A 17,135-nucleotide genomic window follows, 5' to 3' on the forward strand; every position below is an offset into this window, starting at 1 on the left:
TTAAACATGTCTTATGTTGATTGTCCTTAATCTATGTAAGTCCAACCATGTATTGCCCCTGTGACTCTTCCATTTACTCCCGTCCACGACCTGGTCAGAATGTCACTCAAACTTACCCTCACTGCTTCCTGTCGAATCTGATTTTGTATCTACTGTACGTTCTTTTATTTCATTTTGTGTGAAAGAGCATTGTTCCTCCCTGTATATAAATAAATAAATAAATAAATAAATAAATAAATAAATAAGGCAAACATCCACGTTTTGGAATGTGAAGCTAATGCAGTTTAGTTGCCAAGGGACCTGCTTTCAACCTTACCTGGTGATCCATGGGTAGTTCAATTTAAAGGTGCTATTTAGTCATTGCTGGTATCCTTATGAACTCATATTTCAAAGCATAAGGTGCCACTTTTCATTTGTATGTCATGGGAGGAGGATAACTCACATGAAGCATTACAAGAAGGATGCACTGTGCCAATATACAAGGATGCCTTAATTTAATGCTTGCAAGAGGGTCTTGGGAATCCTAAGCCTAGATAGATCATCAAAAGGAGCAGAGAGCAAACCATCTGTCGCACCATGTTTGATGCCCAACTTCTGGGCACTTCACCGATCGGTCTGGCTGGCCAGCAGGAGCTTGCACAAATCGCTGATAATCGCCAAGCTGCTCCCCTGAAGTGTGCATTGCAAGAGTTTTTATTGTGGCTGAGATTAATAACTCGAATCTCAGGTGCATGTCTCATATTGAACAATCATTCTTCATAAAAATGAACGGCCACTTCATTGTGGAAGACTCTGAAAAAACATCTACCCAGTGTCAACACACACGCTCAGATCATGATAATGTGGTGTTACCCAGTTAATGTCAGATGCTTCCGTATTTAATCACCCTAGACATGAGCGCTCAGCATCGCCACAGGCACATTACCTGTGTACAGGCCGATAGCACCCATAACAGACCTCCCTCCTCTTGGCTGAAAGGCCACCATCCTCTGTGGTTTTCCAAAATAGTTTACAAAACCGCTGACATCCTCGCAATATAACAAATATTTTATAAATACATTTCCTCAACTGATTGTAATAGTTTGCTGTACTCCATATATCCAGAAAACTGAAATTGTTCACCTTTGACATGTTATATTCATTAATTAGAACATGACTAGAAGGAATACTTAAAGAGTTATTAAGCTAGCAACAATAATGGTGTTTCCAATGTATGCAAAGTAAGTGGAAGGCATAGCAGGTCTTCCGATCTTACCTAATGTGAACTCTTACTCTTAGGGACAAAAGGAAAACTGATTGTCACAGAGCACTTCTTTAAATGCCATCAAGCCAATACACGTGTGAAAATAACACGCCTAATTACAATTGCTATATATTAAACCCGGAATAAATACACAACCTTTTTATTCTTCTGATATATTTAACACATTAAATTCAATGATTTACTTACGGCCAGGTATAGCGCAGCATACACACTCAACGCTGCTTCTTTGGATGGAAAGGTCTTTCTGGCTTTGAGGACAAGTTCTGGGTTTCCTGTACAGGCTTGTGTATTCGTAATAAATTGTGTGAATTGTTGGCAACCAAGATCTGTATAGTTGGGTTTGCAAACTGTGAGAAAATGTGGTGCCAGATTTCCAGTCACTACTTGTCCAGCATTTACAAATATATCGGTAGCAAATAATCCAAAAGTATAAATACCTAAAAAGAGAGAAAAAGTAAGATACGTTTAGAAGTTGGTATTACCACCGACTTTATGATTATACAGTTAAACACCTTGCATGCATTGAGTTCAACCAGTTATTGTTCACATGACATGTTATTGTAATCATGCTATTGTTTTAGCAGGACTAGACCATTAAGTTATTGTGATTGGATAGAGTGAGCTGATCTATTAGGAAATTTCCCGACTGATACAATATCAGACAAAATAGAGAAAATTGTATGTCATGTCAGACTATTTATAGGCGTGATGTAAAAAAAAAATAAAAGAACATATTGGAAATGTAGCACTCTAAAAACGATGACTGTTCGGTCAATATGGCTACTGGCTGCGGTTTAGTGCAGTTTAGACACCGATCATAGTTCGAAAATGTACCCAGTTGCACTCTAGTAAAATTGTATAAGAAAAGCAAATTCGTACTGTTTGTGTAAAAATATTTCATTAACAAGTAGATATGATCGAAACAGTTTAAGGAAAACTCAAAACTCGCGAATTTAGACTCGTTCAACCAGTTTGGAATGTTTGAGTTGTTTCCCCCGAGGCTTGAAGTATAAGCTTCCAATGAGCAGCGCTTAAGTAATAGAACACGAGGAGGGGGGTAGGGGTCGAGCTAATGATCCGGTAATGCCCCTGGCATCAACTACAAGCCTGAGCGAAGCAAATCCATATGGCTCCTCATATTCAATCTTACCGAATTTAATCTGCCTCCCGAGCTGACTTGCTCTTTCACTTATCCAGAGGAAATCCTTACTGGCTCCCCTGCTGCACAAGTGTTTTTATTATGCAGCGTCTAAGGAGAAAACGCGTGTCACATTATAGGCTCACCACATATATACCTGCATAACTTTTAATCAAGCTATTGCAACGCTGGTGGCCATCTTAACACGAGTACTCTGCCTCAACCTCATGTCTCCTTCTATGATACGCAGCATGGATTGTATCAATGCTCTTTGCGTAAAAAAGCATCCACATGTCTCTAAATTCAACATAAAAGCTCCTAGGACTTTTAAGTCTTGGGATACTATTTCTGTGAATTCTACGGTAGAGCGTATCAGTTGCAGGAATATAATACATCAATACATTTCTGCTGGGTGATCATTGTAGCTACTTGTTTATACCAAGCGTTACCCTTAGGTCACTCACATCTACCAGGATACAGCTAGATTCATGCATTTATATTTCGCTTCATCAAAACAATGCACGGCGCAGCAAAAAAAATGTCATTTTAGCATGGGAAGAGATATCGTTCTTCTCGTGTGTTTATTGGTTAACACATGATGGTGTACCCTGTGTTCATATGATCTCTGGTCAAGACCACACTTTTTTTAAATAAAAAGAGGGAGCACCACAGAGCTCCCAATGGCCGCATACACTCTTGTTGTATTAATCAATACATTGCATCTCCCCAAAGGATCGATTCCTAATACCTTAGTCACAGTGTGTGTTAATGTTAGTAACATGCTGAGGAAGGCACACTACTATTGTAATTTAACCAATGTGTAGTACAATATAATAAAATCAATTCTTAAGGCATGACAAAAATCTTTTTGCCTAATATCTTACCCATACTACCTGTGAGATGTTATAATACTTTAAACATTTTTCATAAATCAGGTAAATCAGGTATGCAGAAAATTAGTCCCACTCTATTCAAAGTATCGTCTATCCTTCAAAGGTGCACCTGGTATCTGTTTTAAGACAGAAAATACAGAGCTGTTCTCTCTTAAAGAGGAGGGTTTCTAAGAGATCTCCTCTATGAGGGACTTTAACTTTTTCTAATACTTTCCGTGTGAAGTCCATCCAAGTATGTTGTTGGTTAACAAAATGTTCTACCAAAATGATAGACACAAAAGAAATTTGGTAGATTCTGCCTCAAACCCATGATTAGAAACTATGACGCAAAGCTCATTCCTAAACTTCTTTACAGAATTGAGACCCATCCATTTGCCATTTTAGAACATCTAATGGTAGTAAAGGGAAGGATTTGGAAACGTATCCTGAACTTACCCATGAGTTTCCCCATAGTGGCTATTCATTATGATCTGGGCCTTGTTTCCCTTGCAGCACGTGCACACTGGAAAATTCTGTCTTTAGTGATGAAAATCTTAATTCCGGTGGAGGGTAGTCTATACGTAGACCTCAAGACATTTTATGAGGCAAGGTCTTTTTATTCTTGATAAACCTGGCTGTTCCCTTCAGGATTTGGTAGAATATCCCAGTAGGATCAAATTATTACTATATCAACACGATTGGATGTCCACAATCGATAAATTACACTCATACCATTCATTGGTTCATTTGAGTAAGGAACATAAGAGAAGGGGCACTTTGACTCCTTTCCTTAGTATATACCAAGATAAATTGACCCAAACCTTTATATGCTTTTGTTGGAATCTGCTTAACTCCAAAGAAATTATATTTAAATACAACAGGATTCTTGGAGATCTGGTAGCTTGCAGATTCTGTGGGTCTTCAAATCATGTTGAAACCGCTAAACATTGGGTGATGAATTGCTCTGTTCTAAACTCTTTACGTAAACTTTATCTGGGAAAATGGGCTACCCGAGTGAACAATTTGGATTTAGGTGAATTTTGGAATAGATGCCTGTTGGGAAGAACAAAGTCAATTGTAATTGAAAATTACATCTTTTATCAAAGCACTGAATTTAGATGAGTTTTCTTTTAACTGAATGAACTTTTAACAAATGGAATGATTGTTTCTTTCCTTTTTTAACATTGTACAATGTTGTTTTTATTATGCTACTTTTATATGGATAGAAACTAATGTTTATTCTGTGTTTTTTTATTTATTAGTACCCGGCGAGAGTCAAGCAGAATGCAACACGCATTCTGATTGGCTCTCGCCGGGTCCTTACCTGGCCGAGAATCCTTTGATTCTCGGCCGGGACTCCAGCTGCCTTGTCCTCAGCAGGGGGGGGGCGTGGCAGCCCCTCAGCCAATGAGGAGGCTCGAAGCGGGGCCATCCCCACTCCGAGCCTCCCCATGGCTGAGAGGCTGCCTCTGTCCCCCGCTGGGGACTCCGGAAAGCTTCTTTTTTTTCCCTTCCCTCCCTCCTCCCTACCCCACCCCACTTACCTTCTTGCCCCTGCATCCCTGGTGGGGGACGATGGCAGCCTCCAGCAGTGTGGAGACTCTGCGCCTCCACACAGCTGCTTCCATCGTACCCTGGCAGGGACGAAAGGTACATTTTTTTTTTTCGTTTTTTTTCTCCCCCCCTCCCAACCCCACTTACCTTCTGCTTATTTTTTTTTGGGACTGGACGCGCTGAACAATTGTGTTCCCAGCGCGTCCACTCCCGAAGGGCACCATGGAAAGAGAAAACGGACTCCCGTTTTCCCTTTCCATGGCGGCCATTTTCTTGGTCGTTTTTTTTATTTTTTTATTTTCTGTCCCGAAACAGGCCGGGGTACTAATAGAAATATGACCCTTGCGGCGGGGGCATTACCGACTCTGGTAATGCCCCGGGGCCTTCGTTAAGGGTCGATAATGCCCCCGCCGCTCGGGTCGTATTGCTTAATTATGTAACTATTATAAGGTTGAGTTTTACTCAACCATAAAATTAAAAAATGTAAAAAACCAAAATGATTACGAGCATAAATGGTGATTTGCTCAAAGTCGGACACATATAGATTCACCAAGCAGGGGGTAAGAGGTCCCACCCCTCAAGGGGGTGCCAGAAATCTGTTAAACGTTTTCATTTTCAAATAGAAAAAAAGGTTTTGGTAGGAGCTATTTCAGCCAATTTCATCACAAAAGAAACCGGAAGTGACAGAGGTGGATGTTTTGCTCAAAGGATCTTATCAAAAGTTTCCTCTTGTCGGATCAGAGTGTGCAAAGCCTCAATATCAAGGGTGACAAGAAATTGCAATCCCGGATCAAAGGACATTTGTTGAATCATACATAAAACAGCTGTACTATCCTTTATGTACTATCTCATCTTCGCCACTTCATCTTTCACAAAGAAGTTGGGGAAATTGGCTCTAAAATAGAGCTTATCGCCTAAACGATGGGTCCTCCAGGGCGTGAACTACTTCCCTTGTGGACTTTGGGCAGGGAGTAAAAAGCTGGACATTTTGGGTGGACAGCTGTAAGACATTCACACTCCTTACAGCTAATATAGGTTTCACTCAGAACCTCTTCTACTATAGGGCCAATCATCTGTTTGATTTGATTTCATCACATTCACCACTACAGTATATCACAACATGCCAGTGCATTGTGTAACATTTCACCATCTAATCCCCCTGACCACCTCATATGCCTCATCTGGACAGAAACATCTCCATTGTTCCATCAAAGCTCTTCTTATGGTACTCTAAGGACTCACAGTCACCCCTACCATCATCACCTTTGCAATGGCTGCTCCATCATTTGACACGGGCAAGGTGGTGAGGCCTAGGGCTGTCAATTACTCAGCCAATGAAATATGCATCCTGGGAAGCCAGATCCTGAGTAGGGGTGAGCAAATATTTCCACCACGCAGCAAAAAGTGCAGCATCTGCACTGGAATCCACTTCCGTCCGATCTGCAATATCAGCATTACGGTTCTGCCATCACTGAAATTTCACCTGGTTTTGTGCAGAGCGTGGTGTGTTGTTCCCATGTTAGTGTCATGTAGCGAGACAAGACATTTTGCACAGGTCTTTTTTTTCAATGCATGCTATTCTCATGCAGAAACAAGGGAAACATTGTGCAGGTTTTTCTGAACTATGCTAGTTTTGTGCAGTGCCTCGAGAAACTTTGCATGGATTTTTGATCCATGGTAGCCTTGTGCATCAACATGAGAAACTTTGTGCAGGCCTTTTTTCGATCCATGCAAGCTTCGCGACACGAGAAACTTCATGTAGGTCGTTTTTGATCTGTGCTAGTTTCACGCAGTGACACAAGAAACTCAGCATTGGCTTGTTATAGATCTGTACTCATTTTGTGTTATGGCACAAGCAACTTTGCCTGAACCATGCTAGAACCTTTGCGAAGCTTTTGTTTGATTTGTTGTAGGTTCACGCAGTGGTGAGTGAAACTTTGTGCCGCTCCTTTAGATTCGTGCTAGGTTCGCGCAGTGGCACGAGCGACTTTGCACAGCTTTTGCTTGATTCGTGCTAGGAACGTGCAGCAGCACAAGTAACTTTGTGTCACTCTTTTTGATTCAGTGCTGGGTTCAGACAGCAGCAGGAGAAACTTTATGCTGCGCTTTTCAATTTGTTCTAGATTTGCGCAGCACCACAAGACTTTTGTGCCACTCTTTTTGATCCATGCTACGTTCATGCAGCAACATGTGAAACTTTGTAGGGCTCGTTTTGGTTTGCGAGATGGCACAAGAAACTTGGCCATGCTCTTTTCAATATGCAAGGGTGGCAGAGTGGCGGATTTCAGCAAAATGGATTGAAATCTTACAAATTTCACTTATGTGGCTGGAGTAATGGAATTTTGCAATTGCACCCAGTCCTGAGCCATTGCAAGTCCCTCTTCAGTGCTGAAAAGAACCTAGGGGCCTCTGCCTGTCAGAGGATCTGGGGTGACATCACAGCGGTCATCAACGCAGAGGGGTCGACAGATTGTACTTTTGAGAACACCAATAAGACCTTGGATGACATGAGGATCCAGAGCCAGAAAAAGGTGAGGGTGGCCATTGAGGCAGGAAACAGTGTGGCTTATCAGTTCTCATGACCGCTATCATGTAACATTGCCACAGGTCTGGATCCTAGAGAAGGTGAACCCAGCGCTTCATCCCCAGGTCCTTGACTTGCAGGTCTGGATCCAAGCTGAGTGTAACTACACAAAGGGAATTGACTCCTGCATTATTACAATGTCATGGATGAGATGGCATGAAGAAAGAGAGGGAGTATGTCTATCACTAACATATTTGTTGCAAGGTGGCTCATTGGCACAATGCAACTATGGTAAGGGACACATAGACCTAGGGGGAACATGATGGGATTGGGTGCACATGGTCAAGTAGTGAAAGTGAGTTATCGATGCTGTGTTCATGTCATTTTTAAAAACAAACTGTATCCATGTTCTGTTGGTCAAATGTAGTTACATGAGGTGGTGTGATGCTCTCACAAGTGTTGTCTTTAAGGACATGTCCACTCATGTCCTCACACTACAGCCATCTTGTGCAACATGATGCATACATGTGTGGGTTGGTGGCCATGGGGAACTGTGAGAGGTGAATGTGAAGACCATGTAGGTTGGCCCACATGTGAAAACCGTACTTGGTTGCTCGTCTTTTGTTTTAAATTCCCATGTCAAGTAGGAATTTCATTCTCCATTGCGCTGCCCATGCTTTTGTCAACAAGCATAATTAGCAAGAAATATTTGCAGGGTGTCAATGAACAAGGTGATCTTTAGTGTATGTCATGATGGGTCCACAAGTCCTATATCCTCTGTTGACTCTTGCAAAATGCGCATCTATTGGACACAGTTCACAAAGCCTTTCTGGGATGCTCATAGCAATATGGATAGGTATTACGCTGTGAAATGGAGGTCAAGTGCCAATGTGGAAAAGCACCCTTCCCATTGTGCTGTTTCTGTAGACAAACATTTGAGAAATGCATCTGTGCCCAGAAAATGTCATACATGCTGCAGTAATGGCTGCATGGCCACATATGACATGTCCCTGCAAACATGTGTATGGTTTATGATTGGAACTTGCCAACATCCATTGCCTAATGAAATTCTGACGCTTGCCAAGTGAGCAATGTTGTGCTGTGTGTGTATGTATAATTGAGGAGGGAAGTGTCCTATAACACTGGCTAGTTGCCTGCAGCGTCATATTTGTATGCCAGGACATGTGTATACACATTCCTAAGGTGATGCTTTTCTCTTATCGTACTTTCCTGCGTCCAAGTAGCTGAAGAGGGACATGCCCGTGAGGAGGAGCTGCATGCCAGGTAATAGGCCTCCGGATGTCTATGTCATCCATTGGCAATGTTGCTGAGGAAGAGAACCTAGTTGAGGGTATTCTAGTGGACACCTCAGCAGCAGAAGGACAGGAAAAGGTTTGACAGGCGAGAGGGGTGCAATAGAGCCTGGAGATCTCAGTTGTGGTGTCAGGTGTTGTATGTGGAGAGGGAGGAGGACACTGATGGCCTGCCTTTGTTGGCATGTGGAGGATATAAGGGGAATGCACATGCTTCATACCTTGGTGTGAGACATGAAACTGTGTAGGACACTAAAGAGGTGACAGCACATCCTCCTGTCTGAGGCTCATCAGCTGCAACACTATGTAACTTGTATGACACCTCCACTCAACCAATGGCTGGTTCTTTGGCAAAGGAGACTTTCCAGTCCACAGCGATGCCACTGCTGGCAGGTTGATTGCATTGGGCCAATGGCCCCAGTGATGATGTGCTTGTCACTCGACAGCAGACTGAACTGCATCACAGGGAGGTGGTGTTGCTCTTCACCTACCTGGGAGATGCACTGAGCACGGGTGTCCTCTTTGGACAGGCCACTTCAATGACCCCATTCTGCACCCTCACATGTGTGCACAGACAACCTAAGTGGGTATTCTGTGCCTCACATCTGCTCTGGCTCATCTGTTGCTGTTACACCATCAGCCTCTTCGGATGTGCCTTTGTCCCTAGTGGGGATGTCGGTCCATACCAAGGCAGAAAGGGTTGCAACCATGATTAGACTCCAGGGGGAGGAGGGGGCCTCTGGGCCTGCAATGGTGCCCAGTGGAGAACTGGCTGTGGTTGCCCTAGAGACATTCCAGAATAGTGCCAACATGGTTTCCTATCTCAGCCTCTGATCAACGTTGTGGAGGGTAGAACCAGTGGCTGAGACAGATTGCCAAGCAGAGGCAGTTGTTGTGTCAGGTGTGAGATTGCCATCAGGGCAGATAGGAAGGTGCAACGGATCTAAAAGCATCACACGTGCAAGGCATGAGGCTACTATAAGGTTTGTGAGAAACCAAAGGGTGTCTCCGGGATCTATCTCTAAGGTGGCCAGGGCATGGCCATCACCTTTGGATCCAGACACTGGGGGTGGACTAGTGTGGGAGGATCACCTGGGTGGGTGATCTTCAGGGAGTGGGGGTGAGGCAACCGATAGTGAGACGCAGTATCCCCTCTTTCCTGTGAACATACCCCATCCTATTTTCTAGGATTCTCCAACTCCCCAACTTAGGCCCCCTCCTCTCTACATAAATACTGGGCCGAGGAAGAGGACGACTGCGAGTAAAGAGGCTAACCCTTACATATCTCATTGGACATGTCCCATTAATCAGGTCAGGCAAAGTCAGGCATTTGACCGTAATCACATACATCTGATACCCATTAGCTCCCCACACATGGATAAAAGGCGGAAAATAGAGACACACTATGAGCAAGGTGAGATACGAGAAGGAGCAGATCTTCTGGACCCACTGCAGCAGGATGACTGATTGAGGGACCAGAGCAAAGGATAGGAAACCCCTGAGGTTCCCTGCAGGAGGTGGTTGCCACAGGGAACCGTGGAGGACATGCAGAGAGAGCTGAGTCCCAGACATAAAGAAGCCTGCATTCTGTGCCAAGGAAGCCAGCGACCCTCCCGGGTGAATGACAATTGGGGAGGCAAGGCCAAGCCTGTGGTATCAACCTTGACACATGAATCAAAGCTGCAAAGACAAGAAAGGAATGCACACAACCGGTGTGTAAGAGAAGGAAATGAAAGGCCCGTTTGTGTCAAGAAAAGATTGAAGCCCCAACAGTGTATCATACGATTGCAGGTTGCGCACATTCTGATGAGAGGCAAAAGAAAGCAACCCAGCCAATCAGTGGGTCTAACGGGCAACCAGCTATACAATGTTGCATGTACCAATCTGCTGCCATTTTGTTCACTCTAATCAGTACTGTATTTATTTAGAGGCATGCCTCACTGATAAAATACAGTCAATGGTGAACTAACCCCTATGTATTCTATAAGTAGCTGGTCTGATAGCACAGTGAGTAGAGTGCTTGCTTTGACATCTGTGCAGAGCCTGCTGACAAAGGTTTGAATCCTGTCAGGGCCAAACTCAGCCTTTCATCTTTCCGAGGTCGATAAATGAGCACTACACACCGTTGGTAATAATAAGCAGCGCTCAGATACCTGAGGGTTTGTAGCGCTATATAAATGCTAAATTATTATTATTATTATGTTCCCCTAACCAATCCCTCCCACTGATAAGTTGTATGGTTTTCCACATAGGATGACATTATAGATGACGTACATTGGGGTATAAGACCTCTGTCTTATCAAGTTCGTGTGTGAGTGTTCAAGCATCAGTCCGATGTCTGCCAGTTGACCCTTCTTTATTAAATTGAGAATAAAGTAGTACTTATTCTATGAACTTGTACGGTTATTTGGTCAGAGATCTTTATTGGTAATTCTATCTAGCACAAGAGATGCTTCAAGGTGCAAGAGCACATGTTGGTAGCAGTGCGGATGGTTCATGTCTAGTCGACCCAGGCTCAGATCCAGAACTTCAGACATTTGGCTGGTCACGCCATTAGCCAGAGGATCGCAGTGCTCCCTGTGGAGAACGGTGCACAATAAAAACACATGTGAAAGGATATAGTTGGCAGGTCACCCTTTGATTAAATTCATGTCCGGTTCCTGCAGGTGCCCCGTGGATGTAAGGCAAACTAGTCAATTGAGGGAAAGTTGATGCTGAGGTACTCGAGCTAAGCCACAGACTTAAGTATAACATTGAAAGTGCAAAAAAAATAGCAGTTGGGATTGTGTTGTAAAATATATATATATATATATATATATATATATATATATATATATATATATATATATATATATATATACACACTAGCTGTCACCGGCCATGCATTGCTGTGGCTCAGTCTGGTTAAATGGAAAAGAAGGCAAAGAGAAAGCGCACGTTTCTAATATGTTTAATTTCACAATGCTTGTGGGTATACAATATTTTTTGTTGTTCCTTTGTCTGTGCAGATATAGAGATTGTCTGGTTTGCCGACTGTAGAACACGGAACATATAGTTGTCCATGTGAGAAGCAATCTGTGTTTAGATCTAAACCGCACAATTCTAACGATTGGCCTTGAGCTTTGTTGTTGGTGATAGCAAACGTTGGCATGAATTGAGCTGTTACGATTTCTGCGCCGAACAACGTCATTTGGAAGCATGAGTTGTATTTCCTGATGTTAGATAGGAAATGCTTTGATTCAGCGGTATATCCGGCAAGCAAAGTTTTTAATGGCTCTGGTGGTTCTCCAAGTTGAGGCAGTTTAATTTTCCCAGCGGCGCAACACATTCCTTTAGTTTCTCCATTAAATTTCAGAGCCTTGCAATAAGGACACACTTCAGTCATGGTGCTGATGAGAACATGCCGGCTCAAACTATAATCATCAGCTGGGTTGTACCGGAATGCAAGACGATTGTAATGGCATGATTGCTAAGCACGGAGTCGTGTTTGACGCTGATCTGCTGTTTCTTGTTGATGTCTTTCAGCCACTCTCAGCCTGTCGCGTTCATTCTATTGAGAAAGAAGCTGCAGAACGCAATCGCTGTGCTCGCAACCGTGCATCCTGAAGTCTGGCTGCACGTTGCTCTGCTGCTTCCTCGGCACATATTTGAGCCATTCTAAGTCGGAAACATTGCAATGGAATCATAAAATAATCAGTACTACGTGTGTCGTTTTTATGTCCAACATATGGCGCTGTTTTTAGTAAAATATTTATTACAGTGTGTGTTGCTGTTACGTCAGAAAAAGCATGTTTTTATCTGTCACAGGTGTGACATCTATATATAGTAGGTATATAAAAACACGTGCCTATTCGAATGCAACGTTGTGTCAAAATTTCAAAGCAATCAGTGAAGAATTTTCGGAGATTTAAGATTTTGAAAAAACAAACATTTACATTTTTATTTAGATACATATAAAAGTAACAGGATCTTTGATGATTATAAAGAAGATAAGTAGATACCCCGATTCCCAGTTGCAAGGGGATGGAAGGGAATGCACAAAAAAGACTCTAAATAGAGGTGTTGAGGATTCCTGAGGCAAGGCCAACACAGAGTGTGTATCAAGCTCCAAGATGGAGCAAAAATGATGAGATAAGATACATTTAATAAAGATAGTATAGGAAGTTGTACACAAAGAAATTAAAGATATGCACATGCGTGGGGTTATGAATAAGTTAGTATAAAGTTGGTGTTGTGTTTAAACTACTCGATATAAGACAACAGTAAAAAATCAAGTAAAATCATAAATAAATACAGAATAGATTCCTAAAACATTAACGATGAAACAACAATTGATAGAAAGTGTAAACAAAGGAATTAAAAAGAACGTTGTTGAGTTTTGCAAAGTGCATAAAATATTTTGATTTTCATATAATTAAGTGGCAATTGATGGTGCCTGCTCAAATTGAGCAGTGTGGTATATTTAATAACATAAATAGAAGAAAACAAATCAGGTAAGTATAGGTAGTCGAAATCGACTTGTCACCATGGGGGACACTCCTCTTCTACACTTATGCAGATCATTACTAAGATACACAGCTAAAATGAGGAAACATCATTTGGAATGGTTCCGAAGCACGACTAATAAGACACTCATGCTTTGGCCTCAGGAGGGTTTATTGTCACAAACAGCATTGCAACATATAAAAAAATATTTGCATGCTACATATAAGAGAAAGGAGTTACAGAAAAGGTTGGCTATTTTAGAGCTATGGTGAAAAAGAATATCCAGCACAGAAGGAGTGGATGCTCAATCAGCATAAAGGGGAGAATAAAAAAAAAGCTAAGGGAATAACAATAGCACAGAACAAATGGATGGGAGGACAGATATTACTCAAGCTGGATGATAAGGCCATTGGTGGCATTCGAGAAAGAGAAGAGAGTGATAAGTGTGGGAAAAGAAAGACATGGAAGAAGAGACAGCATCTAAAGATGAGAAAGAAAGACGATGTAAGCGAAGGGAAGAATGAACAATGTACGAGGCAAGCAAAGAAAAGGAGAGAATAGAAGAGAAGAGACAAGAGGAGGTAGAAGTGCAAATAATTAAAGAACATATGTTACATAGAAGATGTGAGCAAGATGAAGAAAGAGAGATAAGGAGAATGGAAGAAGAAATGAACACAAATAGGAGACTAAACGATGATGAGAATATCTATGTCTTAGAAGCATAATGCCGATTGAACACAAGAACGACTTGAGGAAGAGAGAGGGAGCTTCAAGGGATACCAGGACTACCAACATGGCCTGATGTGTGAGATACAGAAGGCATAGAGAAAAGACGTGCGTATGTATATAGTCAAATGAGGGATAAAGTAGGGCATAAAACTCATCATAGAAGGATCTTGTTTGAGGGAAACTGGAGGTAGGTCATACGATGCAATAACAGACAAGCATAGAATGCTGTCTTTAAGTAGAATAGATATTGATTATAACGAAAAGAATAACAGTCATACACGATGCAGCACAATAATGTCTAACAAAGAAAGGGAAGAAAACGAAAGAGTGCAAATTCAGATTTTTTTAAAGAATCGAGTGTAGAAAAAGGGGTGAAATGGTCGGATTTAGAGCGACCAGAAGCACAATCGCTCAGTGCAGGGGATTTATCCCCACCTTATGTAAGCAGATCCAAGGGCACTATTGGGACGGAGACAAATGGGCGAGACTAGCCCCACCTGGAAGATGAGAAGTGTAGGCAGGTATGATTATGGATCAGGATTTTCACAATTCCCATTATTAGAGAAAGGGGAAGGACAACCACAATATATACCATAGCCAAAATGGATTAAAATATTTTAAGATGTAAATTACTTAGTTTAACTACCGGTTCAGTAAAATGGATTTATGTGTTAGAGAGAATGACATTGGGAACGACGTTAGTTATAAGTGACCTAAAAGGCTTGCTACCAGCCATTATAGGGGATAGAGCTGACAACATTTGGAAGTGAGCAGGATATGCAGGTGTGACTGCACAAAACATGACACACGGTGGAGCATCATGTAATAATTGCAGAACAGATGTATGGCGGGCACTTAGAGTACAATACCCTGATATAGCAGATATGGGTGATATTATGATTCAGAAAATGGGGGAGGATGAAGACCCTGTTGCTTATATTCAAGATATTCAAGAGAGATGGTGCCTTGAGACGCGTGAACCATGGGATAAAACGCTAGCATTATTTTACCACATTTTGCATCAGGGACAGCCCGAGCCACTGCAACAGCAAATGAAGAAACAGGTGGTAATGAAAGCAAAGCCATTGCCAGAAATACAATTGACGATTGTGCATCACTGCTGATTGATGCGGTAGAAGAATAAGAAAAAAACTGAGAGTGGAAATCAGGAGGAAGATAGTTAGTCTAGAAAATAGTGCCAAAAATAGCCATAGAGGGAGTGTTATTGAGGTTTAATGAAGGTGGGGTGATGCAGGAGATCCAATTAGTGCACCAAAACAACGTAGTGTATTCCAAATCTCAGAGTGGGTACAATTTTTGGCCAAGAACAAGAGGAAATGGGCCAAGAGAAGGAGGACAGGGTGGATTTCAAAAGCCTATGGGAAGAGGCAGAGTTAATGGTGGACAGCTGCATCAATGCTGGAATTGCAGAAGAATAGGACACATAGGGCCTCATTAAAACCATGGCGCTCCCATAATGAAGGGTCCCGCACACTTCATTACGGGAGCGCCTATTACAAGGTTCCCTTTGCGGGACTCGGAACAGACGTCTGGTAAAATCAGACATCCTTTCCAGGTTCCGTGAGGGGAACAGGGAGCTAATAATGGGCCATTATTTACGTGCCCGTTATTAGATCAAAAATACCCTTTTCCCATTGAGCCATATGGGGGCTCAAATGGGAATGGGGAATGGTTTCTTGAAGGAGGAATTACCGGGTCCTCCAATGTTGGTTATTCCTGGTTAATCCTCATTGAAGGAACCCGGTATTGGAGCTGGTATGGAGGCAGCCATGGCGCTAATAGCACCATGGCTACCTCCATACTCGTAATGAGGCCCATAGCCAGAACATGAAGAAGCAGAGGAGGCATGCAGCAAAATTGGCAAGCTCCAAGGGGAGGGGGGGATTGGCTATGCTCCTCAATATAAGACAGAACCACAGGAATATTAAGCCCAAGATCACATGCAGGTCCAGACATATGTACTGCAACCACAGCAAATGCAGCAAGGCCATTGCAAATGCAATCACCACAAGGGCAATCACAGCAAGTGCCAATGCAAGCACAACAGGTACAAACTCAGCAAGCACAGACACAGCAGGCTATGGGGCTACAATGGAATATGACTACAGGAATCCAGCAGGCACCTGCACCTAAATTAGGGAGTGTGACTGTGGTAGGAGAAAATCCTTTCACAGGTACAGGGATGAATTTACATCCACAATAGGACAGCCTACTGTTTTGCGTTTTACAGATTATGCAGATATATTTCTATTTTTCTCCCTAGTACACAGAATGAAAAACCTTTGGATGCTGAAGGGCAAGTATCTACACACACACACATTTACATACTCAGCTAGGTTATAAAATGGCTCTTATTTGACCTCTTTATTAACTGAAAGCATACATAAATGAATTAATGCAACAAGAATAATAAATGAACACATAAATAAAATAAGTCTAAATAAAATACATCACCATTGACACAGCTGCAAGGCACACCATTATCTTGCTAGCAGACCCTGTAAAGCTCCCAGACAGACAGGTAGTGAGATCTTGGTGATGCGTCCCTCCCCCAGGGAAGCTTTTGTTCTGACTGCTCTGGCACCCCTCATTTTAAGCCATCTGCAAACGTGTGATGGTATTTTCCTGAACTTTGTGGCTTTCTAAGTCTCTATCTGTTGACAGTTCCCATTGGTCCCTGGCTGCAGTGACCCATGGCAACCCCAAGAGGTAAAACTCTTCCCTTTCTCAAGAAAGCAGCAAAAACAACTACATAATTTCTCTTTGGCTTTCGCGAATCCCATAACAACGTTATCAGGTCTAGCCTATGCATTAATCTTTTCTGCAACTTGTCCTTGGAGCAATGCAAAATAACATAGGCAATAGGTAGTGCTGAAAACATGCTTACCAGTGGAATAATATGATAAGAGTTTGCATCAAGTGCAGCTTTCACTGAGGCCTGGATCAAATGTCCATTATGGCTCTGGGCACACCCCACATGCACTGCACATAGGTGCCACGTTTTTGTCAAAAGCATTACACTCACAGAGCGACCAGATTTGACAGTGACACCAGACCCCCAAGAGGAACCAACGGTCAAGTTGACAATAGGAGGCAAGGCATTTTAATTTCTTGTGGACACTGGAGCAACTTGTTCCTATGTCCCTGAGGGGAAATATCCCATGTCAGTTATTGCAATGAATGCACAGCGATTCTTTAGGGTGATGAGTTCAGTTCCTTTTACAGACAAATCACC

At 42.4% G+C, this 17,135-nt stretch overlaps 1 protein-coding gene across 1 annotated transcript in view; it reads right to left on the minus strand.

The window, feature by feature from the left end:
* PLPPR5 (phospholipid phosphatase related 5) overlaps positions 1–17,135 on the minus strand; it is a 1,134,012-nt gene that overhangs the window by 552,296 nt on the left and 564,581 nt on the right. The window contains exon 3 of the mRNA XM_069641534.1: positions 1,451–1,701. Within this exon, the coding sequence (XP_069497635.1) occupies positions 1,451–1,701 (251 nt within the window). The remainder of the gene's footprint in view (positions 1–1,450; positions 1,702–17,135) is intronic.

Source organism: Ambystoma mexicanum, chromosome 1q (assembly GCF_040938575.1).
Source record: "Ambystoma mexicanum isolate Mex_15411 chromosome 1q, UKY_AmexF1_1, whole genome shotgun sequence".
NCBI lineage: Eukaryota > Metazoa > Chordata > Amphibia > Caudata > Ambystomatidae > Ambystoma > Ambystoma mexicanum.